The sequence below is a fragment of the Anser brachyrhynchus genome, assembly GCF_964034855.1.
Source record: "Anser brachyrhynchus genome assembly, chromosome: 5".
In the NCBI taxonomy this organism is placed as follows: Eukaryota; Metazoa; Chordata; class Aves; order Anseriformes; family Anatidae; genus Anser; species Anser brachyrhynchus.
The window spans coordinates 4753365-4781306 of NC_137699.1; the positions used below are offsets into that span (position 1 = coordinate 4753365).

At 36.4% G+C, this 27942-nt stretch overlaps 1 protein-coding gene across 33 annotated transcripts in view; it reads right to left on the reverse strand.

Moving 5' to 3' along the window:
* SOX6 (SRY-box transcription factor 6) overlaps positions 1–27942 on the reverse strand; it is a 484589-nt gene that overhangs the window by 236212 nt on the left and 220435 nt on the right. For all 33 annotated transcript variants that reach the window (XR_013952300.1, XR_013952301.1, XR_013952302.1 and 30 more), the window contains 2 exons: positions 16205–16377; positions 12512–12580 (listed from right to left, as the gene is read on the reverse strand). Coding sequence is in view for 29 of the 33 variants with exons in the window: in XM_080595801.1 (XP_080451927.1) it covers positions 12512–12580; positions 16205–16377 (242 nt within the window). In the remaining 4 variants the exon portion in view is untranslated. The remainder of the gene's footprint in view (positions 1–12511; positions 12581–16204; positions 16378–27942) is intronic.

Consider the following 27942-nt stretch of genomic DNA (forward strand, 5'->3'; position numbering starts at 1 on the left):
GTATCCTCTTTCCCCAAAATGGTGAAAGCAATATTTCAATGCCTGCTATTAACAGGGATCCTTTTTGTTTTGTCCACTCGGCAATTTTTAACTAACACGTTGAAAGCGTGCCATTTCTCAGGCAACAATATTCTGCTTTGTATTTAAAACCACAAAATAAAGAGGGTTGACTGTTCTGACAGTTTTAATCCTGATGATACTGGGAGCCCCAAGTAAAAAGAAACTGGTACAGCATGGAGTTTTCCCTGCTCAGCAGGCAGAGAAAAAGCAGTTCTGGATTTGATAAGTAAAACCAGATATATTCAATGGTTATATGTTAAAGTCTTGCAATTAATGGGAAACATTAACAGACCAATGAACTTGCATATTAGTGGGGTTTTAGAGAAGGTCTTTGCTCCCATCTTGTTAGATATTCATCTACCATACAACATTACTGATTTTTTTTTTTTTTTTTTTTGAGCAAAAGTATTGTGCAAGCTCCACTGTCTTCAGAGGGGAAAAGAGATAAAGTACCAACACTCCAGGTCTTGATAATAAATAAATAAAAATATTTTTTATTTGAAATAAAAATAAATGCATATTGTTATTATTGATATTCTTTCACTGCAAATTTGTGTCAATGGAACACTGAAAGTTCCTGATGAGATCAAGACCTCAACAGGAGGTGTTTTACAAACAAAAGATACTGCCCATGTTCTGAAAGATCTGACAGAAGGAACTATTTTAATAGCAGTTCAATCTAGTTTAAAATAACAACTGCAGTAAAGCCAACATCCAACCTTAGGCTGTACCCAAAAGCTACAATTCAGCACATATTAAAACCAAGATATTAACAAATAATTATTGTATAAGAACAGTTCCTGTAACAAGGTACTATTATACTATGCCCCTGCAATCCTAACAGTGGCAGAAATGCAGTAAATAACCTATTGCCTTGAAAAAAGAAAAATTATATGCACAATGCGATGCACTTCGTTCAACTTGATAGAGATCTACAGCTCCTCCTCCACAATATATACATAAAATGCATTATTGAATAATTGAATGAACAAAAATCAGAAAGATAAGAAGCCGTGTCTGCCACACAGTTGTAACAGCCGGGAATGATTTTGTAAGCAATTAAAAGTAAGCCCTTATCAGTAAAAATGAGTTTGTCGCAAAAACTGTTGTAATTCTGGAAAGATTCTGACTAAAGCTAATTTGTTAGAGTAAATATCAGTTCCAAATTCAAATCCTTGGTCCAAAAGTCACAAAATAAATGTAAGACTTTCACTTCAGCAGAATTTGGTTAATTCCTTATTACCCATAATGAATTTACCTGGTTAACAGAAGACCTGTTTCTAGAATAGGCCATAAGGAAGCATTATCCAGGCTGGTTTTTCCCCTTGAGCAATAATAATCAGAAACTCTGAGCCATTTTATCCACCTACTCTTTACAGATCAAAATGCAAAACTTTGCCGTGAAAACAAGGGAGAATATGCAAAGGTGTTATATACTATGTATGCCACTGACATAATACTTTAATAGGATATGCTGTAATTTCCTGCAATTAATATCTTAGCACAGCTATAAAGGCTTTTTTCCAAAATTATACCATTGCGTTTACAACACTAAAATTAATGTTGTGTCAACCTTTCCATTATAAGCCCCCTTTTTCAGAGGTTTATAACTTGGCTGTAAAAATATATTCTGGCCTAAAAAGTGGCATGCAAGATCTCCATTTAGAAGCAGTCATTTTGATTAAATAAAAAACATTATTTAACAGCCATTTCAAGTAAGCCTTTTGAACGCCCTGCAAAATGTAGGAGGGACCACTGAGAAATTCAGGCATTCTCTGAACAAAAAATGATTTTCTCTCCGCAATAAACTCCTGTTCAAAAGATGCTTCATAGCTGCAGAAGTTTTTCTATATCCGTAAAGAAAATACATGGATTTGGGAAATGACAGGCTTCTTCTGCACTTGCCTCTTCATGTATGACAACAGCTACACCATCATGACCACAGGAGCGTCAAGCTAGCTGAAATTTTATTTATTTATTTATTTATTTATTGAGGCATTAAAGTGGGTAAAAGGAATGAGCAAATATTTCTCTGGCTGGCTGAAGTAAATATGCTCTGGCGAAAAGCTCCATTAGAATAAATGAAAGTGCTCATCTGACAGAAAATCATGATAGAAAGAATGATAAGATGTTAGAGAACCACCATATGCATTCTGAAAACACAGATTTCAGGTCTGTCAAATTTCTTATGAGACCAGGATCAAGTCACTCAGGAGATTTAACTTAGGTGCCTAAATTAGGAACCTACCCTCCCTGTCTAATCAACAGAAGGTAATTCAAAGCACCTGGACTGCTTTATATATGGAGTCTAAAGTCCTAATTCAGTCATCCAAATTAGATATTTAAAATTAGATACCCCAAATATCTATAGGCTTTTTATTCTGCCTCAAAAGAGTGTTGTGAGGATAATACACTTGAGCTTATGAGATACTCAGATACGCAGTTATAGAGAAGATGAGTATCCTGAAAATATACAACCAATAAAATTCAATGAGATGGAAAAGGCAAAGCTAGACCAGTGATAGTAGAGTTCTTCCGTACCAATCACTTCTTGCCACAGCAAAAAACAACTGTCAGACTCCCTCACCAAAGAAAAGTTTTATTCTTTAATATATACATTGCTTTTTCAAAGAAGGAATCCCATTCTGCGCTTAGGCTATTAGGTATACGTTGCACTATCAGCTTTGTTTGTTGCCTGTAGCAACTGCCCACTTAAGGCTTGCCTCCACACTACTTATTTATCTTCCCGATCTAGACTGTAAACTAACTATATGTTGCTCTACCTTTCTAATCTCTGCTTCACAGAATAAAAGAGTAATACTTTACTTTCAAATAAAGTTTCCTAACTCATAAGTCCCCTGCCATACTGTGGGGTGGTGATGTCTCAAGATGGATTTCACCGCCATCAACTGTGAATTTCTTTGCTTTTATTATTTGGTGCTACAACATTAATGTTTTCTTAATATACTGGCATTTTGGGTTGGTGAATAAGATGAATTCAACATCTCATAATGCACCATTGTATACTGTTTACATCATTTATTTTCTTTTTATTGAATGATTACAAACTCCAATTTAAAATTAATAACATTTTGTGGGAGTTACTGCATGTGAATTAAGTGTGGTGATGTCAGTGCATCCCTCTGGAATTTGAAAGATATTTCACTGTGTTATATCATGTGTCGCACAGTATATCAATTTTTATTTCCCATCCCTCAAGTATGGAATGCACACTGTGTAACTTCTTAGTTTCTCAATATAGACATAATTTACCCAAGCTGTGCAAGTGCCCAACTTGCTGAAGATGTATAAAAGATTTATGTAAAAGACCAGCTTCTTTTAAACAAGTAAAAATCTCACATACAATGTAACTACATTATCTAATTAATATTTTTGGGGGGGGAGGGTGGGAGGAAGAGAGGCTCTAATGAAAGAGGACAAAAAAACAATAAGAAAAACAAAAGAAAATATGGTGTAAGTTGCACTCTTAAATCAGCTTTTCCTTGCTTTAACAGTGACTTGAAATTAGATAGAAAATTCCAGGCCAAGGCGGTTCACCTTACCTTGAGAACTATGCTTTGACATTTTTGCCAGTATCTGGATTAACTAGTTGCACAAGAGCCAAGAGGAATATTAGAAATTTTCATTCACTTTGTTTTACATATTTGCCATCAAATGTATACTAAGTGTTAAATGACACCTAGTTTGTTCATTTGTTTGCACATACTACTACTTTCTTAATGTGAATTCATAATTCCTGAAAGCGTTCAGGAAGCAATGCACTCACTTCTTCCTTGCTGTCATGACATTAAATATATTTTAAATAAGTTTTTATGTTCAAACTGATTCAATAACACACTTGCATTCTTGAGCATTCCCACAATTACTTCAAAGACTGAACAACAAATTCATCATGTCTTGTAACAGTTTTCATACACTGTTAAGTATAACAACTGGAAAACATTTTGATCCTTTAGGTCAGGGTTTAGCCCATCTGGTAAATTTAAGGTTTTACTGTGAGATTTCAAAAAGTATTTTACAATTTATTTTCTAAATGCTTTTGGCCTTTTTATGTGGGGCTGTACTTCATCATTTTACTCCAAATACCTGCTTCGGCAGACAGAAATTTTGACCTCTGATATCATCACATTCCAGTCTTGCCTGTATACCTGAATATCTCCATAAATCAAGTCATTTTAATACTAACATTTATTAACTATTTTCTTTATTCACCATCTCCTGATGAATGTATAAGTTATGGAGAAAAAAAAAAAGTCACCCAAATCCTGATTGTTTTTCCTCTTGGCCATCAAATGGTTGTCAATCACAAAAATCATCACCGAAAAAGTAACTAATTAGAAATGAAAGGCCCATATCTTTGGCAGTTTCTGTGTCATTCCTGGCACATGTTTTGATGTAACACTGATGAAAGACCTGAAAAAGAACTGGCGTGCCCAGGAGGTTGCCTGTTTTTTCCAACTACATGTTTCTCTAGTAAAACAAATTACACCCCCTAAAAATCCCTGCCTCATTAGTATCATTTATGTCTTTGATATCCCAACCACAATGCTAATAGTCTAAGCCCTTCTTCATACGACGTGCCCAATTCTGTGAAGCCTTCTTATATGAGTAACACTTACATACAAGTCATCAAATACTGGCTAGGCAAGTATTACTCAGGCAAATAAGACTTCACAGGGTCAGCCCCACTGGTAGGCTGCCAGTTTGCTCAGTTTCTGTTCTCAGTTACCCATTTTAGTCTGTGCACATGCCATTTAGGAAGGAAACTGGTTTTCTGTATTGGAGCTAGTACTGCATTATAACTGCTTTATTCCAAATATTGTAGATGTTGCATTATGCTGACTGACAGTGAGGGTGATGCTGACTTGTGCTACCAGAGGAACAGCACCAGATGGTTCAGCAGTGCATGACCTCGGCCAGGATCTTTGGGAGCTAAACCAGGGTGTATAGATCGGCGAGCCCTGAGGCTGCCAGAGCATTTTGCTTGGTTGGAATGGGCAGCCCACCAGCTGAGAGTGACCCCTGAGCAACAGTATAGGTGGGCAGTAAGTATTTGCTTGATCCTCTTGATCCTACGTTTCTCAGGTGCTGGTTATAATCTGCCTCTACATTAACACAGCTCAAATCTGAGGCCCTTCTGTAAGCAAAGGCGGCACAACGTATGTTTGGGCTCAGTAGAATCAACGAGATTGTAGCCTGGCTTTGGCAGAGGCATGGCTGAGAACAAGCCCTTAAGTCACTGGCAAGACTGCAATGCAACGTGCCCAGAAGGAAAGAAGCAGCAGTACTTGAACTGGGAATATGGGTGCCTTTGCCTTCATTTCCAATTTTAAAACAGACGTGGGAGAAGGAAAGTGGGAGGGCAGCTACTATCATTTTCTGCACCGACATGAGCCTGAGGAACAATGACATTTACTTTGGTTTAACTGATTTCCATACATCAGATCATGTTCGGCACCCGTGTGCCAAAGTCCTATTCTTCAAGTCTGTTGAAATATCACTTTCCGAAACATGTGTGCTAACATTTGGCCAACACCACCACAAGATCATTTTATTAACTTGTAGCTCATTTCATAGACTGCTGCTCATGTTGCTAACATATGCTATTCTACCATTTACTGCTCTATAATTAGAGAAGTCATATGAAAGAGATACACAAGGCTTAATTTTTGCATTAAATACAATTTGTTTAGACTTGGGTAGGCGAAATAAAGCTATTTAAAAGAAAAAAAAACAGTGAATTAGAAAACTGTAAGACAGCTATTTTAACTCTTAGAAAATCACAGTAAAATAAAATAAAATAAAATAATAATAATAAAAAGATAAAATCCCTCCCACCTCAAGACTGCATACAGTTTTAAGGATTGTGTTAAGAGTGGAATCCAGCTACTTTCTTCTTTGCCAGAAGAAATGTTTTTTCCAGGCGCTGAGGGCCTCCAAGGCAGAGCAGCTAGCAGGAGCCTTACAAATTCCAAGGTGCAAGACCAGACTCTTAGGAGATAGGGCGAAGCTTCAGCACAATGCATTATCCTTAGGCCATGACCACACCGTCATGCCAAAGCAATTTTAGTATAGAAGGGGCTGAATAAAGGAAAGGGAGCATAGCTACAGTATTTATCAAAGCATGGGCTGCTGGAAGAGGGTAAGAATCCAACATTGCTTCTCCTGCCACCTTGCTGAAAGAAATTCCAAGCTAGCCAGCCATGAGAATGGCTTTCAGTGGAAAAAGCTGGCCTGTAACAGAGCTTTTGCTTGGGTAGTTATCAAACAAGGACTTCAGAACTCATTAATAAGCCACCATGTAATAATAAATAAAATGTGAAACATTTGACTTTGATGTTTACCATCTGTGTCTTTCTTCCATGGACCACTTTCCATTTTTGCTAAGCAAGTTACAAGCCAGACAGAAGCTGCAATGTTGCACCTACAGCAGAGTCCTACAGATCTGAATCAGTGCTTTAGCAGCCAGCTGCAAGTTACAGGCATCTATCACCACTTGTCTATTCCATGTGGACAACTGCACTGTGGATGACACCTAGACATAGATATTTTTTTTTTAAATACTGAACTGCTAACAACAAATAAATAAATAAAGATACCAAGGATAGTTGGGAACCAATTCATAAGCAACCTGGAATTTAAGGGACATGTATCCTTTCTACTGTAAATTAACAAGCTACAGCTATAGTTTATTAAGCCAACACAATAATTTACATTTTCAACTGCCATAATCTTGATTGCTTATAAATTACAGTAGTTTTACCTATTCTTTAATCCAGAAACATCATTATTAAAATGTTTGATGCAGGCTACAGTGCATCTATCATTACTTTTAAAAGTTAATTAGATTAGATAAAAGAAATAATTAGATTTGCATTTTTATCCTGGTTTTAAACTTCCAAAGAAGATCACAACAGTATGCCTGTGGGCAATTAAAAACAGCATACAGCAGTGAAATATAAAGGCAAAAAAGGTCTGTTTTTCCTGGCTAATTCATGATTGAAGATACAATTACAAAATATTTTAAGGGTTTGCTGAAGCTGGGGGCTATTCCTAGACTTCTAAGCTTTGTTTATAACTCTCGTTCTCTTTCAAGGGAGTATCTGATCTGCGTAGCCTGCCAATAGAAGTATCAAATTGCTTTCAACGACTTTATTTGGTCCTGTTCAGAGCTTGCTGGAAGGGGATCAGTTTCATGATCAATAACAAAAAAAGAAAAGAAAAATGCAACAACAACAACAAAAAAGTGGGGGATAATATTCCCTAGTGCCAGAACAGTAGCATTGCAATTGCTTTTTGCTTGTCAGTGCTAAATGCAGTTTACAAAGAGAGACAACCTCAGAGAGCGTAACTGAACTGACAATAACTAGATTCCAGCTTGTGCATTTTCAGCAAGCTCACCACAAGGAGCTTTAACCTGTCTCCAAAAGGCAATAAATGAAAGGTTCAGCTCTTAAAATTGGAGGTCAGTTACATACTTAATGATGAAGCATATCTTTAAATCTATTTCTACTATTATTATCCTAGCAAAAAATTAATTAACCAGGTCAGGGAGGCCATGAAGGCTAATGTGGAATGTAATTATTCCTGATCTTTAGACATGTACTTCACATAAAGAGATAGTCCTTATTCAGCTCACCAGATACCTGAATTGTCAGTAGTTAATCATGGATAAGAACAGAGACTTGTAGGTTCAGCCTCTTAAGTTTTAAGCATGACTCAAATGATTCCTATTCAAGGACAGTTTAAACAGTTGTAATTTTGATGTCACTATTCTTTTGTTTGTTTACTACCACAGTAATAACGTTCACTCTTTTCAAATGACAGACAATGCAAGAACATTAATATGAAGCTACAACAGCATGAATGTATAGATTAAAACCAGAAAAAAAAATACTACTGGGAATAATTTCTAGCAGCTGAATTAAAAACAGAGTACCTATGAGAGCAGAAGCAGACAGTTTTTCTATGCAATGGAAATACCTGATTCAAACAGAAAAAGAAATGCTCTGCAATGGCATTGAGTAGCACAGTATATAGGAATGAGGCAAAGGGAAATGGATGAAAGCAGTTTGGACCAGCTCTCACTGTAATACCCATTGCCAGTTTTTCCAGAGAGGCTTAACAACCAGTGTCCCTTTGAAAGGTTTCAGCCACTATTTAGGACTCACCCTAATGAAGCCTTCCCACCAGGGGAGCAAAGCCATCAGACTTTCAGCCCTTAAATCCCTCCACACATAGATAAATCCTGGAGCAACACGCTCTAAGAATCAGCAGGATTTGAGCCCTTCCTCAGCTAACCATGGTGGGTCAGAAGCAGTCCTCAAGCCTTGTGTTGGAAAACCTGAATTCTGGGAATGGGGCAGTGAATTAATGGGGATTTCAGGGCCTCAAGTTGTTCACAAGGTTTGAAATGTTACTGAGATGCAAGCCTTCCCTTCTTTCAACAGTCTTCTCTTTATGATGTACCACCACATTCTTCCTTTAAACTGCTTTTTCCCTTATCCCTAGGTTTTCCCTTTCACAGCAAAGACTAAGAGATGTCCTTGAAATAGCATCACTACTACTTTGAGAATTAATACTTTTCAAGGAAAAACGTTCTTTAAAGAATCTGAAGCAACCTGGTGACTGATCTGAGAGCTCTGACTCGTCATACAGCATTTTCTCAACTTCATCTCCACTAAAAGCAATGATTTCTCTGCACAGCTTTGCAGAAAGATCTGAATTTGACATAGCAGATTTCAGCCCATCTCTATGGACTCCTCAATAGAAGAGTGTTTATCCTTTTCCCTAAGAGGAATCTGAACATTTGAGTTGAAAAGTAATAATACACTACACTTATTTGAAAATTTTCATTTAAGTTCTCAAAACATTATGCTTAAATTGAGGAACAGGAAACAATTTGCCAAATTTCAGATAATCAGAGACAGAACCAACAACAACTTGACTTTCCCAATCCCTTTAGCCATCAGATAAAACGTCTGTCTCCAACATGCATACCCTAAAAGTAGCATTAGCTTAACTTACAAAACATGAGACAATTACAAAGAACATTTAATGACTTCAGTACTCTTGCAATACCTATTTTATTTTCATATGCTTAGCCAGACTGATGTCCTCTTTGCACACAGATTGCTGACAATGGTTTTGGACATGTAACAGGTCTGGAGTAAGATGCTCCAGTAAATGCACTTTGAAAATACAAACAAACAAAAACACAACTAAATAAGGTGTTAAAATGGTTAAGTAAACAAACAGTATAAAACAATGCAAATAATAACCACTAAATGATGAAAATGCTCATTAAATTAACCAACTAGGTATCCAAGGAAGTGTGCTTTATTTAATATGGATTATTTCCACTTTTATAAAATGTTGACAGAATTTTAAGTCCCATACAAAGTTATTTCTAATTGTTTAAAGGGTTAAATAAATTGGATGTACTTACTTGTGGAAACCATTGTTTAAGAACTAGCACTGTACCTCAGAGGATGACGGAGGTACATGGTGTCTCCTGTGATGATAACATTGCATCAGCAATGCCCTGCTCCTGCACACTGGAGAACACGCTGTACTTACTTCATGTAGCTGTGCCATGAATAGGGCCATGCCCAGGTAGAATTGGCACCTGGACTATGTATATTTTGTAGTCTTTTCTAAAGGGGAGCAGCAGGGAAGACTGTTATTGTTTTTTCCTGCATACAAAGTATAGATAAAAATCCACACCGTTTTATGTAAGTAATTGTTGTTTCCTGAAAAGGGTTGCTCAAGAGTATTTTTAAACAAATGAACCTTCTATATAAAATCAAGTGGGTTATTATGGGCACAGTTCCAAATTATACCAGGCCCAAAGAACTAAGCTGAGAATGTAAACGTTTATTAGAAAATTGTTTTTCCCCTCAAGCCACAGAGAGCACGATTTATCTCATCTCACTTCAGATCTCTACACTACAGGCATCAGCATCCACATCTTTTATAGTTAATGGAGAGAAACAGCCATTTTAGGGAACAATTCATCTGACATATTTTAAACGTCTACTTTAGGACAAGATGAATTACATCCTAAAATTATTCACTCTGCTTCTCTCTGCTCACTATAAAAACAATCTGGATAATTAATTGAGACAATCTATACTGCAGTTATCTACTTTTGATGTGATGAATTCCACCCACAATCAGTAGTGAGACGCCTGTCTCAGTACTGAGGTTTCCTGAGAAGATGCTGAGAGGGAGCCTGGGAGAACCAACCCAACACCACACCTCTCACCTGCCTCCTCGGAGCTCCATCCCACCTATGCCCTTGGAGGACTGCAGTTCTCAAAGAACTGCAACACTCACACTAAATTCAATAGAAACAAAACCTATTATGAACTGCCAAGGAGACTTAGCAACTAACTTCTCTCCCAAGCAACTCCTGGCTAGCAAACCTGCCATAGAATTAAGTAAGAACCAATAAACAAAGAGGAACCACTTGGCTTACAAGCAAATGGGCCATGTAAACTGGCATTTAGCCTAGGAAACAATCTCCTAACAAGCTTTTCTTAGTAATCTCCTTGTAAGACCAATGTATGGTTGAGATGGCATCTGCCCAACATACCTAGTGCTTCATACTGAAGTCAGTAATGTTCCTCAGGTGATGAGAAACTCACTACAAGTCTAGCTAACAAACCGGGAGAGGGAACGGTCCTCTCTGCCTCTAATACATTGATTAGATTCACCCGACTGACACCAGTAACATTTGTTCCATTCAAATATAAGGATAAATAAAGAACCCAAACTCCAGAGGATCTATGAAATAAAAGTAGCTTATATTGGCAAGAGTCATAAAACAAATATAGGCAAAGATCACTGAGAAATAATTTAGCTCATATGAACAGAACAATCATTAAAATACTTCTTAGCATATATGTCTGTGAAGGGACAGAAAAGAAAACTTGTGAAGGGTTTAGGAAACAAGAGAATGAACCCCCGAGCTGTTCTAAGACAGCATCTCCCTGGAGTCAGTGGAAGGGTAAAGCTACTGGAAAGCAGCAAGCGAACTGAAACATGAAGTGCCTTTAAACTTTTTACTAGAGAGCAGGACACATCCCAGTAACGCATACCCACGTTCTCCAAATAGGAACAAAAATGACCTGGTATGATTTCTCTTTTCTGTGTCCTAATTTTTAAAGGAATTTATATATTATAAATTTATCATGCAGATAACTCTTCTCCATTTAGAATACTCAGCTATGTTTCAGTGTTAGCTTTCATGTCAAGAAGTTTTTTAATATGATTTTTTTGTTTTCTGAAGCTAGACTTGCAAATAACACTTAGAGAAGAAGACGGTGAGTGTCCTTTTTCCTTTCACAATTCTTACCCTTATGTAGCACAATTCTAGTAGTATTCTTACCACAATTCTATCCTTTATGTACACTTAAAATGAACATCCAGTTTTCCAATAGGCAATGACAGTAACAACGCTTTAAAATTCAATTGCATCTCTCAGCCCAGGTATCAACACATTTAAATGTTAAACTCATTAAAATCCAACTGCATTATAATATTTGCAAAAACATTTACATGCATTCCCTTGGGATGAGGAAAGAAAAAATCTTCAGTTTTGGTATCTAACAGCAATCAGCTGATAGTGCAAACCAATAGTCCATACTTATAGGAAATGATTGGCAACACAATCATCTGTTAGACCAAAATGAAATATTTCAGTCAAAGAACAGGCCCATGGAAATGCTTTCAAATGAAGTGGGAGACAGAGAAGGTGACAGAGTCACACATCAATATTTTCTATTATCTACATGTCACTCCCTACCTACATATATACTTGAGAGTGGGTCTAGGTGCACAGAATTATACCAGGTTCTGAGTACAAGTACAGATATTTGAATGCCTGCAGAACACTCCCAGATCCATCAAGGTACAACTTCAACAGTACAAGGAATAGATACCTGTGGGTCTTTATATATGAGCAAACTGGTCCCAGGGACTTAGAAAAATAGACACTGAGACCACACTATTTGATAGCTGTTCACTTTAGTTAATAAAATTGAAAACATTCTTCTAACCTTACAAACTCAGTTCCAACTTTGTAGGATAACAAAATCTATAAACAATGATTGAATCTCTGCTTTTACTTCACACTATGTCAAACTGATTGCAGATTTCAGAGTTAAATTATAAGATTTAAGAAATAACTCATAAATTTCAGAAAAAAAAAAACAACAGAAAACACCTCTGCTTATTAAAGAAAGTCTCTTTCCACCAAAAATGCATTTGACCATTTGAGAATAATTTTTAAAGACACAAAGACTCTTCCTAAGAGCATCTTTACTGAAGCTTGTTAGTAAAGCATGTGGCTGCTTTATTTTAAATCTTTCCCACTCCATAAATGGAATTTAAGTATAATCAGAAGAGAGCAATAAAACACACTGACCTGAATTTGCTGCTGCAGTAGATTGATTTTGTGCTGCTGTTGCAGAAGTTGCTGCTGTTGTCTTGCAATCTATTGGAAATAAAACTTCCATTAAATTAAAGCAGCAATATTGAAATTTCAATATTATTGAGTGAAAAACTTATTTTTAGTTAGTCTTTACTATATTTTATTGAGCATCCCTTATTTCTAAAAAAAAGGATATTTTAGAGATATCTGTGCATGTGATATAAACATTTTACACTTACATGCTATGTGAAAATATAGTTATCCGGTAAGAAATACGTATTTTAAGCACTTAGGCCTCAACTCAGCAAAGCATAAAAGCATAGGCTTAGCTGTGTGCATGTGAATAATCTCATCACTATTCAACAAAGCATTTAAGCCTGTGGTGAACTTTGACTATGATGCATTACTGTTAGCTACAATGGGAATGAAACACATGCTTAAAATTAAGTGCTTTGCTGAATGGGGATGGGATTACTCAGGTGCTTAAGGTTAAACACACATTTTCCTGCTTTGCTGAACTGAAGCCTTAGCTAGTATTTATAGATGTTTCACTATTCAGCACAAGCTCCTAGGGCAAGCTTCTCTAACTTCATTCATAATGAGCAGCACATTGCTTCTCTTGTGAATCTCAGTCTTGGAGCTACTCAAGTAGAGTCTTATTTAGAGTAAAATCGGTGCTAGACACTTAGTAGCTCATCCTCAACACAACACTATGAAATATATAGATAATCTTCTTCTCATTTTGTAGATTCAGTAAGTGATCTAGAGAGTAAAGGTTTGATATATCTCTCCTCTAGCACAGGAGAGAAGCAAGTGTGCAGGCAGAACAGAGAGAGGCTCATGAGAGAGATGCTGCCCCAGGCTCTCCCAATTCCCACATGCCCTTTAAAATCAGTATGCAAGAGCAGAAGGGAAATAGGATCCCACCCGCCAACCGCAGAGCTGCTCCCTGCCACGGGTAACGTGGGCTGCTGCTACGGGGGGAAGCCACAAGGAGCGGAGGTAACAACTGGACAGCTGCTGTAGGAGGGGAATGGCACAGCTGACTGAAACGGGGACAAGATTTGTGTTTCCTAGAAACTCTGGCCTCAGCACTTTTGCTACCTTTATTTCTCAAGTATAACTTCCCCTCCTATAAATATTTACCTAGAGCAGAAGAACAACATAAAACAGCACAAAGCTGGTGACAAAGGTAGTTTGATCACTCAAGTCCACTGTTTCAGTTTTGGCAAAAAAACTGAATTCTTCCCGGTATTCTTCCCTTCCACCTTCCAAGCACACTCTCTGTGTTATAAACAGAGAAAGCTAAACAAAAATGTTTTTATGAAAGGGAGGGAGGGAGGGAGGAAGGAAGGAAGGGGTAACAAGGTTCATTTGGAAAAAACAAAAAACAACAACAACAATCACCCAGTCTTAGTGCAAACTGTTCAGACTAACTCACAAGGAACTTGCAGGTACATATTAGCAGCTTTTAACTGTGCACACAGAGATCAAGTCTGCCATTTCCCTCATCTCACTTTCTCACCTGGAAATAGCTCTGTCATTTTTTCCACTGCTACAGTTAAAATTCATTTTTGTATGGGGGACCAACATAAAATCTATACATGTTCTAAATTTTACATATGACCTCAAAAAGACGAACTGAGGTCTGTGATTCTGGGGTGGGATCAAAGCCAAGTGATGCATCGGAAAGGAATTAAGCAACTACCACAGCCCAGCACATTGATGCCTGCAACAAGGATCAAACTCCCTTTATGAGCCTGGTGGTTAAATATTTTTGGACAAATCTCCCAGTAAATTCAATAAAAATACAGTGAATGAAGACTGAAGAACCAGGCCGCAGTGTGCTAGTGAAAAAGGTAGCTCAAACAGAGGTGTCTGTGACCCCAGGGGACCTGAGGTCATCTGTTCTCAGAACAGTGGTCAGCAGTGGTGTCTATGCTTTGAAAAGCAACTCCAATGGTAACCAAGCTACATGTATTTATGCATATTTAACAAACCTATATGGGTGCTTAAGTTAGTGTTTTTCATTAGTAACACCCTGATTATGCTATTCCATCTTAGGACTGTAGAGCTTGCCACTGAAATAAGTTCTGCTGGCTTTCAGTCCACACATTGTCCATGTTGCTAAAATCTCAGTGAAAGTACTAGGAAGACTGTGATGATTTAAAGCCTCAGAAAGGAATTTCTGTAAATTTGTATTGAAATCAGACACTGAATCCCACAAGTCATTCTTTCTGGCTGATGCATTGCTTTTCAAAGATCCACAGTACTCTATGTTGAGACTTGTTTGGAGCTGCTGGTGACCTGGCTGCTACGTCACGTAGTAACCTATAGCAAAGGCAACAGCAAGATCTTTGCTTACTTGCACAAAGGCACTGATCTGTTGCAGTTGCAACTGCTTGCAAACAGCTTTTTGTATCTGTATGTACAATATAATACCATTCGAATAGGCATTTCCTGAAGAAACCCAGAAATATACCACAAAGTATCTAATGTCTACGGTGTTCTCTAAGATAGAACAGTACTGTGATAGAAAATGCATCCAATACCCCGCAATGCAATTACCATAGCATAGTCTTGATGTATAGACTTGACACAGTAAAGTAGGGTACACAAGCACCATGTGGCTCAAATTCTGAATTTTATTTGCCTATCGGTTGAGCTACATGTTCGCTTCATTGAGCATGACAACCTAGTTTTAAGTGTCATTTAATTTTCATTTTGAAATATAATTACAAAGTGTTCACTGTAAGATATCACTCGTCTGCAAATGTGTCAAGATTAATTTGTGCTAGCTTATTCACAAGTGTCAATAGTTAATTACTGTGTCATCTCTGGATGGCTAAATGACATTCTAACTTCTGATTTTTTACAGTGTTCCTTTATGTTATTTTCCATTAGGGGATGAGTCCATATTCCTACATGTGGGCAAATACTCAAGCACATAAAATACCAGACGTCACAACTCATTAAAATCAACAGAGCATATATTGCTGTATATATCCTATAAAATACATTTAACTGAAAAGATAATTCTAGTAATAATGTCAGATTCCTAAAAAACACACATTAATTTGGATCTGTCTGATCTAATGCCTAGGGGACTAGTGTATGGGATCACTGTTGTTACATTTTTGTACAATGAGAAAAGGACATATCTGTGGACAACTGTATCTTAACAAACAAACCAAAACAACAACAAAAAAAAAATACAAACAAACAAATCAAACCTAACTTGTAAAATATATTTGAAAGTTTGAGGTTACATTTTTCTGTCCAATTATTTTCTTGTCAAAAAGTGAAAGATTTTAATTATGCTTACAGTCTGTCTTACTGGGGGGTTGAAACTAGATGATCATTAAGGTCCCTTCCAACCTGAGCCATTCTATGATTATTGGTAACTCCCAAATCAAATCTCAGTGCAAAAAGCAAGAACTGTAAAATCTATGAAATGCAGTTCATTCTAGGAAAGAAATTATTTGAATTTCCACACCCACTTTTCTCTCAGGATCCTGCAATGTTTTTCTCTGTATGGAAAAAGTACCAATTTCTGAAGATATTTAAGCTCTTTTAACGATTAAAAAAAGAAAAAAGAAAAAAAAAAGGGAAACACTGAGTAGAGCAATGTTTATGATGAGCATTCTGCATGAAACATGTACACAGGTTTCTTTCCTGAAGCCTCACCTGTTCTTGCTGTTGGCGAGCAAGGTCCATTTGCTGCCGTTGTTTTTCAATTTGTGAGGCTGCCAGCTTTTTCTGTTCATCATGGGCAGCCAGGAGCTGCTCCCGTAAGCTGATCAGCTGGGTGATCATGGTGGAGAGCTGTCGCTCTTTTTCTGCCAGGCTTTCTGGTGTACCTAAATGTGCAGGAAAGATGTACTGTAAATATGAGATAGACAATAGTTACCAAGCAATATTCACAAAAAAAAAAAAAAAAAAAGGCTGAACTGAATCACCAACATTTCAAGTGGCAGCTTGAATACATATTTTACTAACGAATCCCAAAAGAATCTAGCACATAGCTTTGCTGTGCTCTAAGCAGTGGAGGTTATAACAAAAATTGAAGCAGAATATATAGAGTATTTTTTTATTTTTTTTTTTCTGACAGGAGTAATTAATGATGCACTGTGTACATCATATCTTTTCCATCTAAATCTGCCCAGTGTGATAAATACATTCACAGTTTATTAGACATCATTTTCCTTCACTTTATATATATGTATTTTTTCTAAGTATGCAAAAAATGCTAAAAAAATGTAAAAGATGCTGTTCTGTGGAAGAAGCAGTTTAATAGTTTATTGATCGTGTCTCTAAAATGCCCATATATCTGGTTGGTCATTTGGGTAAATGTAAGCTTTGGTTATGGAATATGTATTAAAAATGAGCTCGACTTATTCCTAAGAGAAATGGCTAACCTGAGAAAACAGCTTAAAAATTTTCATTTTACTTTCAAAGTTTACTCTATAGAGAGCACTTAATTAATATGAAACTACGGTACATTTATTCTTTGCACTAATGATGCTTAATGGTCTGTTTATGGCTAAATTGCATGGGTCTCCTAAGAGTACAGGGTCCTTCTGCAGATCAGTCCAAAACCATCCCATCTTACGTATGACCACATAACTTTGTCACAAACAGCAATGTCAGCACCCATATCTGAGCCTTACAATGCATTTCCCTGGGTGAGCTTCTCAGCCTGCAGCACTAGAAGAGGCAGTATAACTATGGTGAGGTAGGAGTTCAGGACTATGGGAGGAGCATCTGAAGGAGGTTTACAGTAGGAAATGGGATAAATAAACAAACTGATTGCATGTTGTACAGAAGAACCAAGAGTTAGAGAAGAAGCTAACCAAATCAAGTAGTCAAGTCTGTTATCTGTCACAATGATATGAGAAATGGCATTAGAGATTGGGCATTAGCGTCCTTCCTTTCCTCCATTCACAAAAGGGGATTGTGATAAAGAAGTCACTGGGTTTCTAAAGAGGAAGAAAATGTGTGAGGAACAGGACCTGGGAGGGAATGGAGAAACTGTCACCAAAATTATGACTCCACCTTCTTCCCAGGAGTAAGATGGGTATCTTCTAGGGAAGAGAAGAAAGAGGTTGACAGGTTTCATAAGGAGAGGAAAAACAAAACAGACTCTTGCCAGGTCACAAACCCAAGATGCTCTACCACTTACATCGCACTATGACAGCACCTTTATTACTCTTAGACTTTCACTTGCACAAGTGTCATACAAGAAAATCTCTGTCTACATTTGCTTTCTATCAACTGCATGGATTAAGTCATTCACTCTAAACAAAGCAGACTCCCAGATACAAAACATACCTGTTTTTCTGTACAGTTACAAACTTCATTTTACAACAGAAAGTACTGAAAATATTCAATCTTTTATGCACTATTAACTATCCTAGTTTTAAAAGAAACTGATGTTTCAGTACTCTGTAATGGCAGATCTTGTCTCAGTATGCATGTGACACAGGCCTCTGACAAAGAAACACAAATAACTTCTTGTGCTGCAGTAGAAGTTTTAGAGGTGGCTAGCACTTTCCTTAGTCCCTAGAAATATGATGGAGGCATGAAGTTAAATCTGAAGCACACTACTAATCAAACTTACTGCAAAACCTTAGTGCGAGATGCACAGCTGAAACAATGAAAGAGTTCTCTGCAAAAGGCTGTTTCAAAAGAAAATTAAAATAAAAAAGGATTTTAAAGTAAGCTTAGGCAGGTATGTGGCCAGGAAAATGTTTGTGCTGAAAGTACTGTACTGCCTTGCCAGGATCCATTAGCTTACACTGAGCTCCATGCTGTTGACATCAGTTCAATTACCTGCGACTTCTGTATAGACTTACATTAACCCTCTTAAACTCCAACATGATTCAGTCTTGGGTATTTTGCACCATGGATCAAAGGTTATTTAGCTGCTTTGGAATATGTTATTGTATACTCAAATTTATTTTTACAGATAAAAGACTTCTGCCAAAGAAAAACCATTTGCCCATCATGACGGAAGAGATCAATCACTCCACCTATTTTAGAAAGCCAATAGGAAGCAACCTGCTGCCTCAAATGATACTTATTGCCATTCACTGCCACCTGGGAAACCACAGCTCGAGACTTCCACATCTGTCAAGCAGCTTTGGCATTGTAATGCAGACCCCTGATCTCTTACAGTCATAAAATATTTTACACACCCAAAGCAGATATTAGTCTCCTGCTCTGCTTCCATATTATTCAGTATACTCTGTACTTGCTTAATAATATGAGTAAAAAGCTACCACAGAGTGCCTGCTAAAGCAATGAAATTTTATTGTTTTGTTATGATTAGTTAAAACTGTTTGATACAGTTGCAGCAAATTTATAAGGTCACTTATTTTTCTTTTCTTTTTTTTGTTTTCAATTTTATACAATAGTGGGCAGAAATAACTGTTCTTAGTCAGGAAGTCAAAGTAATCGTTTTTCTTTCTTTTTTTTTTTTCCCCTCAGAGAAACACATCTAAAATGAATGACCCCATTTAAAATACTCTACTCTTTAATTTGTACTGTGCTATGTAATCCAACAACAGGATAGAACTGATGACCACAAAATGTACACTGTGCTCCTGGAAAATAATGAGACCTCCACGAAGCTGCAAGACACCTAACTGAACACTGCTCGAGACAAGAAACAGCATAAGATGCAGAAAGTTGTTGTACGAAGCATGTAGGGGGAGGTATAATTTAATTTTAGAGTGGAAAATCCCAACCATTATTTTACAGTTTAAATACCAATAAAAACCAACTTGCTCAGAATGCGGACCAGATTGAGCTGATCTGGCTGGGCCAAGAGAGGTCATCAGTAGCTGTGTGCCATCATCATCTGTTTTGCATCCACTTACTGCAGCAAGCAATGAGATTCCTAAACTCATTACCAGTAAATAAACTTCTTGTGCTGACTAAAAAATATCTATAAATAAAATAAAAATATAGCTCTCTGTAAAATGTATTTGCCATAAAAACAGATAAAACAAAAAGCTTAGTAAAAAAATATACAGTAAATATGCCAGCGTCCATAAAATATTATATATCACAGCTCTCTTTCTCTGCTCTAATCCTATTCTCCTACTCCAAAGACAGCAGTGCATTTTTTTTTCCATGGGGTCTTCCTTATCCCCAAAACACATCTGTCTTGAGTTTCTCTCAGATTTGTCAGGTGGATCAGTGCTCCCCAGGGCCTGCTCCATCTGAAGTATTTTAATTTGACTAAACACCTGATTTATTTTATCTCTCCGATGAGAAAGGCAGTTTGTCTTAATAGAGCCTGTCAGCCTACAGTCCCATTCACAGCAATTTACAGGCAGCCAGGGATGCTGGAAAAGAAGAGTGCTGTGATTCTGTATTTTATCCTCCTCCAGAAAGCACCTAAAAGCAGCTATTCACTGCTACTGCATGTGGCATTTTAGAACTGAATTAGCTTTTTATTCAAGTAACTACAGTTGTTGTGAATAGCTTATCTGTAAAATTGCTACATTCACTACTGATTTTATTAACCTTTGGCTCTATCACAAAATGGTCCTCAGTTAGGAAAGACCTTTAAAATTGACACATTTTTCTTAGGGGCCTTTATTTCAGTGACTTCAGATATACTGAATTTGATCCATTGACTCCCTTTACCAGCAGTATTTAAAATTTGAAGTGTTGATGGGAAGTCAATAGTGTTCAAGGACTTTTTTTTTTAATGAAAATATTGCAATTAATCCCATGAAAGTTCATTAAAATATTTTTATTTGTGATAGTCTTTTAGATATATATACTTGACTTTTTGCTTATTATCAAAGTTCAAAAAATAATTTTATTGCAGTAATATTTTAATTTTTCATTATGTGCTTATTGTTTTACCTTTTTTTTTCCCCTCCAGATTGGAGCACAAATTGAGATAAAATGGTCAGATTGAACAGAACTAAGGCATCAAAGAGAACTTTTGAGAAATTCTGGTCATAGGTCAATCTAACCAGGACTAAGAAAATAAAAAAGTAGCTATAAATCTACTGAAAAAGAAAGAAGAGTTCAACTTGTGGTCTAAAATTACATTTAGAAAGAACTTTGTCTGTGACAAAGATCTACCTTTTAGAATTGATCATAATACCACATTATTTCTGGTACACAAAGGAACAGGAAGATCATCATGCATCTTATAATAAAATGCATGTAATAAAAATCAGAAGTATCACCTTGCATTTTCTCTACCTAGATTTAAGTGTTTCAAAGATTTAAAATCTACTGTCCTGTAACTATAGACACAGAATATAACTATAGTTCCTACATTTGTCCCTGGTTTACCACCTTGCAACATTCGTATTACCTCTTACTGTATATTCAGACTATATTCAGATATACCAATGAGTCTGCATGTCAACAAACACAAGAGGCTTTTCAGTGTTAAATTTGGAACTGTCCTTGTGGCAAGTTGTCACAAGATAGAAGCAGAGTAATAACTGATGATAAGGGAAAAAATAAGCAGGAATAACAAAAATACACTTCTAGACTTACATAGTATAATTTAAACTAATCTCTTTGACACTCAGCAAAAGAAAACAAGATAAAACCACATATTCTATCAAGTGAATAAAAGGCAAAATAATGGAGTCATAAATAAGCCAAAAATTTATAGGTCTCATCCAAAGCTTGCTGAATTTGGATTATTATCTGTGACACTAGATTACTGTGGGTTCCTGAACGTGCTTGCCTTAGTTTCCCAACATGTACCCAAAGTAAAACACTACCAGTCAGAGGTTTTTATGCCTGGTTAGATGATGTTTCTGAAGGGCTTTGGGATCTTTACACAGGATCTCCACGCAGCTGCAAAGTATTATCGGTTCTCTTGAATTCTGTGATGAGTGTAAAACATTAAAAATAACATCCTTGTTTATGTGTTGCATCTAAACTAGCTTTGGTCCCACATACCTACAGGAAAAACAAATTAATAAATCACAAATTATTATTCTTGTTATGTTTTTAGATTGAATACAGCGTGACTTTTATGAAATCAAAAGAAAGTAATAGAAGAAAGAAGCGCAGACTTTGCCAGAAACAAAGAAGTGCTTTAAATCACATAGCTACAGTTCCAAAGTATCATCAACCAAAGTAATTCAACCAACAATCAAAAATGATTTTGAATCAAGTTAAGCAATTTCAGCTTAAAAAGAAAAAAAAAAGCCTTTATAAATCAATTCCTGTTTTTTTTTTTTTCTTTTTTTTTTTTAATGGACATTGTTTGAGAAGAAAGCAAAAACACAATGCTAGACTTAAAAGAAAGTGTATTTGATCTTAGCTGCCCAGAGATAACCTGGTTAAACCATTCTGTCTAACACGGCAGTCTGCAGCACACATCAGATAGGCTGTGATGTCTCTACTTCACAGGCTCTGTCCAGCATTTAGCATTTACCCTTTTTTGATTGGGTCACCTTTTAAATGCCACAAAATAGGGCAGTGAAAGTCAACAAAAATAAACAGGGAAAACAGAAGAAAGTAACAATCTAATGGAAGGGCTTCGGAGATAAAAGTCACTTTGTGAGGGCTGCCTGACTAAGGAGCCCCCTTGCCATTGCAATAGCATCTAATTTGAGTTCTAACTCCAATAGCAGTTTAAAAAGCTTTCCACTCTAAAGGGCCCCAAGTGCATCATAAAGATAAAGCATTTCAGTAGAAAACAGCCACAAAGACCTTTATTATCTTATCAGTCTTTGGTTACAACAGCTGAACCAATATGACTAAGTTCTGAATGACTTTTTTTTCCCCCTTCTTTTTATAACACTAGAATACTGGAATTTCTTTATTTCATGATCAGTTAGCAATTGTTGATGTTCCCATATGCTACTGTCCAGTCCTTAGTCAATAAAAAGTTCTATAAATGCTTCCCATTGTGCTTTGTAGCATCCCAGCGCAGAAGGCAGCACAGCAAACATGTCCAGCATGCAAACCACACCGGATAGGTTCTCTTGGGGAGGTACGAGGCTCCCCCCCCCCCTTTTTCATTGCAAAACGATTCTGTTTTTTAAGCTTTCAGCAAGGAAAAATTAATACCCTATGTTGACAAACAATAACAGGAATCAACGTTATGAAGTACTGAAAATGGGCTATAGAGCAAAATCTGTTTGTCAGATTCAGAGAAACAAAAAATGACTTGAGTTATGACAAAGCATCCCACGTTTATGACGAGGATGAATATGCTTAACTGATGATCTGCAGGATTCGTCCTAGTTTCAACTCCACTGAACTTCAAGTGCTTATTTTATGCTTCCCCACTCCTCCTTCATTGATTTGTTTATTGATTGATATTGTGTGTTCACTGGGCTTTTTGTTCTGACATCATTTTGTAGCAATTCTCAGGTGTTTCCTGAGGAATACCTCATACTTGCAGATTCTTTTGCTTGACTGTTTTTCACAACAGCTCTAACCAAACTAAACCAGTACATTCAAGAGAAAATGCTGCAGTAACCGGGTTAGTATAAACTATTTATAAGTTATTACCAAACAGGTCCAAAACTGTCAAAATAATCTCTGCTAGGTATAGGACCGGATTGAACAGTTTCTGGTCAGTTCACAGAGCAGCACAACGATGCCTTGCCCCATTTTTAGGGATGTGCTAAATCCACAGTTGAGTCCTAAAATGTAATCTGCTTCAGGAATGCATGAAAGAATGTGATGTTAGCCAGAACTTCAGCCTCCCCCTCCTCCAAGACGACTCCAAAGTAAAAAGCAGAATTTCAACAAATTGATTGGACTTCTCACTCTTTCTTTCGCACACATAAAAAGAAGACCTGTATCTGAAATAAGCATTGGAGGACTTTAACTATGCTTAGAGATTTTGGTACTAACCCATATACACAATTCTATTTTAAAACTGCTCAAAAAAAAAAAAAAAAAAAAGACTTTTGCCAGTTTCTTGGGGTGATTCTCAAATTCCACTTGTCATCTTATATTCTAAAGAATACCAGAAAGTACATATTAAGTGTTAATTCATGCATGTGCATGTGGAAGACAATTTTTCAAATCAATTATTCCTAGGGTTTTTCAACAGCAAGTAGAGATTCAGTTATGAATGTTTTAGTGTTTGAGTGGTTTTAGAAATGCTTCATATATACTCAGTAATATCTGTTAAGACCCTATGTGGGGAAAAATGTGATAATAGTGGATATAAACAGGGAAATACATATTAGACATTCCAACTAAAAACTCACAGCCAACCTGTTCTCGCTGAAATAGAATATAATGATACAGCAGAGGCCACAGGCTGTGAGTAATCTGTACAGTGATACAAACACTAAAAGATGATTTAAAGAGAAAAGAAAAATGAATAGTTTTATTTTGTTAACTGAGAAGACTGTAGCCCAGGGCATAGCACTCCAAAATAAAATGAACATGTTGGTGTCATACAGAGAGCAAAACTTGTATTATTATTATTATTATTGACTCTAACTCTCAATTCCAATGCTTTATAAAGAAAAAACCTTTACAAACAAGGGAGGAAGAAAGCTAGTCTATCCATTTAAGGTACTCACTCAGGACTTGAGAGTTGAAAAAAATTCCTGACCTTCACTTTCAGGTTTTTCCCATTTAACTACGGTTGACAGCACTTCCTTAGATTGGGAAGCAGGGTTACTCTGAGGATAGGAACAGTAAAGATTCCAAACTGTATTTGTGGGCCATATAACAGAAGGAAATAAGATATTAAGTGAATATATATTCAAAAGGTAAAGGAGGTATATTGGAAGTGAAAAGAATTGATAAACAGAAAACCTAACCCAGTCATGCAATCGTATAACATTTCCTCTTCTACAGAAAAACCACACTTCATCACAGAGTGCAGCAAAAGGACAAGGGGTAACAGTTTTAAACTAGAAGAGGGTAGGTTTAAATTAGATATAAGGAAAACATTCTTTACTATGAGGGTGGTGAGGCACTGGAACAGGTTGGCCAGAGAAGCTCTGGATGCCCCATCCCTGGAAGTGCTCAAGGCCAGGCTGGATGGGGCTTTAAGCAAACTGCTCTAGTGGGAGGTGTCCCTGCCCACGGCAGGGGGTTGGAACTGGGTGGGCTTTAAGGTCCCTTCCAATCCAAACCATTCTGTGATTCTATGCCAGAAACTGTGTTAATACGGATGGCAGAAAGACATCATACACAGTAGGAGTAAACTTTTCAGACAAGAATCTTCTCTGTGCAAACATGTTTACCATTGTTTGTTTGTTTGTTTGTTTTTGTGGAAGTTAATATCTTAAGTCAAAATAGCACAAGATTGGTTCACCTTTTACTTTCGGAGAACACAGAGTAAGCACAAAAAGAATGTTATGTCTTTCTCAAGTTCATATGAGAGTTATAGAAAAGGTCTGAAAGTTAAATCCTGTAACATTTCTCATTGCAAGGGCTGTACAACTAGCCCAATTCAATAGTCCTCTAGTGCTTTAAGTCCTCACAAAAGAAAACAGGGGAAGTATCACAGGGAAATGGAGATATTCAATGTTTCTTCTTCTGAAGACTGGACCACAAATACTGAATATTAGAAAATCAAGTCCTTCAAAAACAATGATGTTCACAGTGCCTGTTCATTACAATGGAACTAACAACTCAGTGGGACTAATTCTCTTTTCACATTATTTAAAAAATATTTGTAGCTCCAGAAATTTCAGTAGAAATACCCTTCATTCTCAACAATATGAAAACTGATCAACACATTCCTGTAAATACAATGTGTCCATATAAACCATACACAGCAAGTCAAGCTTCACTTTGCCTATTATTTTATCTGCGAACTTGACTCAAATCACACTAATCCTTCCATCAGCTTTGGCTGACTTTTGTAGTTATTAGAAGATGAATAGCATATATGTTAAATTAAAAATGCCAAATATCACTGAACATTATGGAAAAATGTTATTATTTTTCAGTTTCTACACAAATCGCTGTATGTAGAAATGTTAGTAAGGAAGACTCTAAATATACATACCTTCTATAGCACCATTAGGTTTGAGAATACTTTGTTCTGACAGTATCATTTGAGGATGACATACAAACTGTACATAGTATTAGAATTTCTAAATACTCTTTCTTATGAAATTCTTGACTCTCCCCATGAGCAGCTTATAGCTTAATGTGAAACTGAGAATTAGGAGGTGCTTAAGCAGAGAAATACTGTCCTGCTTTTTATGTCAGCTTCCAAGGAATTCCAACACAATGGCATTTTGCCCTTAACAATATTATTATCCTTTCTGGATTATGCTTTCTTTATTATTTTTTTTTCTTCTTCTGACTCATAAAATTTACTGAACAGAGTTCTACTGCATTAGTGGTAGCACTATATCTTAATTTAGTTAAGTATCATTTTAGATATTTGAAATCAATGGAAAACCCCCTAGCCTTCATTTACAGAAAATACGAAAAACTATTTTAGTTCTAGTTGAATATTTGCACCTGTGCCTTGATGAGGAGGGAGGGGTGGTCTGACATATGAATGCTAAGCCACCTCTATTATTATATGCTGCTGTAAAAGGTGTGAGAAAGACACTTTTTTGTACCTTCCTATTTTATGTACAAAATGAAGATATTATGTTTTGCTTATATATAATCATAGGTAGTGTCTCCTTTGGAATTACAATGTTGAGAGTCACAACTGATGACAGTCTGGAATAAGTAGGATCTTATCAACGAACACGCAAAGATTAGGAGTCTGCTGAAGAAAAAAATGTAAATGGAGAATTCAGGACTGATTTTGAAATTGCTCCATTTCATTGATTGTTCTTTCATAACAGAGCACAGCTGGATAAAAATCATTTTGTTTCCATATTCAATTTTAACTTTAACAAGTGATTTCTGGGTACCATGCTACTCTTCAAAATGAGTCTTATTTTTTTATTATGTAAACATGATACAATTCCAAGTGATCTATACAATTTTTCATTCTTTTTAAACTACTATTTCTTCCTGTTGCAGTGAAAGTGTAAAAAAGCACTTTTTTGGAAGAAAGAACTCTCCAATTAAAACTTGTATCTTCAGTCACACGGATGAACTGAATATCTGTTCTAATATTATTCTGGAAAGAGAATTGTATATGTACACTCATAAAAATGACTGGAAGGAAGCTGAGTTTAGAGGAAGTTAGTTTAATATCTCATCTGATGAGCATAGCTCAAATGAATTAGATGACATTAATTTTCCTGCATAACAGGACTTAGTTACTTGCGATTTCTTTAGCTGCTATTTGTCTTTCATAGAAAATGTTCATGATGTAAAAGAAGTTTTTGTTTGTTTTTTCAGTCTTTTCACATTGTCTCAACTACAGATTAATAACGAAGATGAAAAAGAATCATTTTTTTTTTAAGTTTCCCATTTTAATCAGCAAGCTATTGAAAAACATCCTTAATAGCATTTTTTCTGCTTTTTGTCGCAGTGTTTTCAGAAATAACATGATTCTCTTTAAATAGTGAGGAGCATTCTGCACTGTAATATCTGTGAATGTGTTTGTGGGGTGATGGTAAGAAAAGGTGACAAATGAAGTCCATTCAGCTTTTCTGTACTCCTGCAGTTGGACACATGCAAATCAGGTGAAAAAAATAAATTAAAAAAAATCATCACTGTATGCTCTCGTGGTGCTGATCTAGTTTTAAGGATGATGTGGTGCCTTGTATATAACCTGGGCATCTGTGTCATAGGAAGGTCCGTGACAACAAGGACAGGAATTAATCCATTTCTCTGTGGGTGCAAGAATGGACAAGACCCTTTCCATAGATGCCACTGCAGCATTTTTATAAAAAGGTAAATAGATTTACTTATGAGGAGCCCACTCCAAAACACTCTAGTAATCTTGCCTCTCTTCCTATACACAAAATTATAACCCATTTTGGGTTTATGAGTTGTTATAACCTGTAACATAATGCATTTTTTCTGCTGTATCCAGAATGCACAATATACATGAGAGAGAAGATGTGCCCTGTGAAATGTATTCTGACTTATGATGTTGCAGTTACTTTCTACATCTTTTTAAATAAGTTACTTCCATGAGATTTTAGTTAGTAGTTATTAGCTACACCACTCAGAAATGTCTAAATATGAGTATTAGTACTGCAAGATTTATATACTTTAAATATAAATTTTAATTTTGATCTTAATTACATGTTCATCTTTCATGTCTTACAAATACAAACAACTATATCAATGAAAAACTTATATTTGCCTCTGAAGATTTTTATTGCCTCTGGTGATAAGTAATGAAGAAGCAAAGTTTATTGCAAAACAAGGACATTAGCATACCCTGTCTATCATGGAAGCTGTAAAGAAGAAACTTCCTACTTCATCTGAGAAGAGACAATTTAGTCAAAAGCCTTTGATATGTATGGAAAAGCAACAACATTTTATACATCTAGAATGTGCCCACAGAAGTCAGTTGAAGG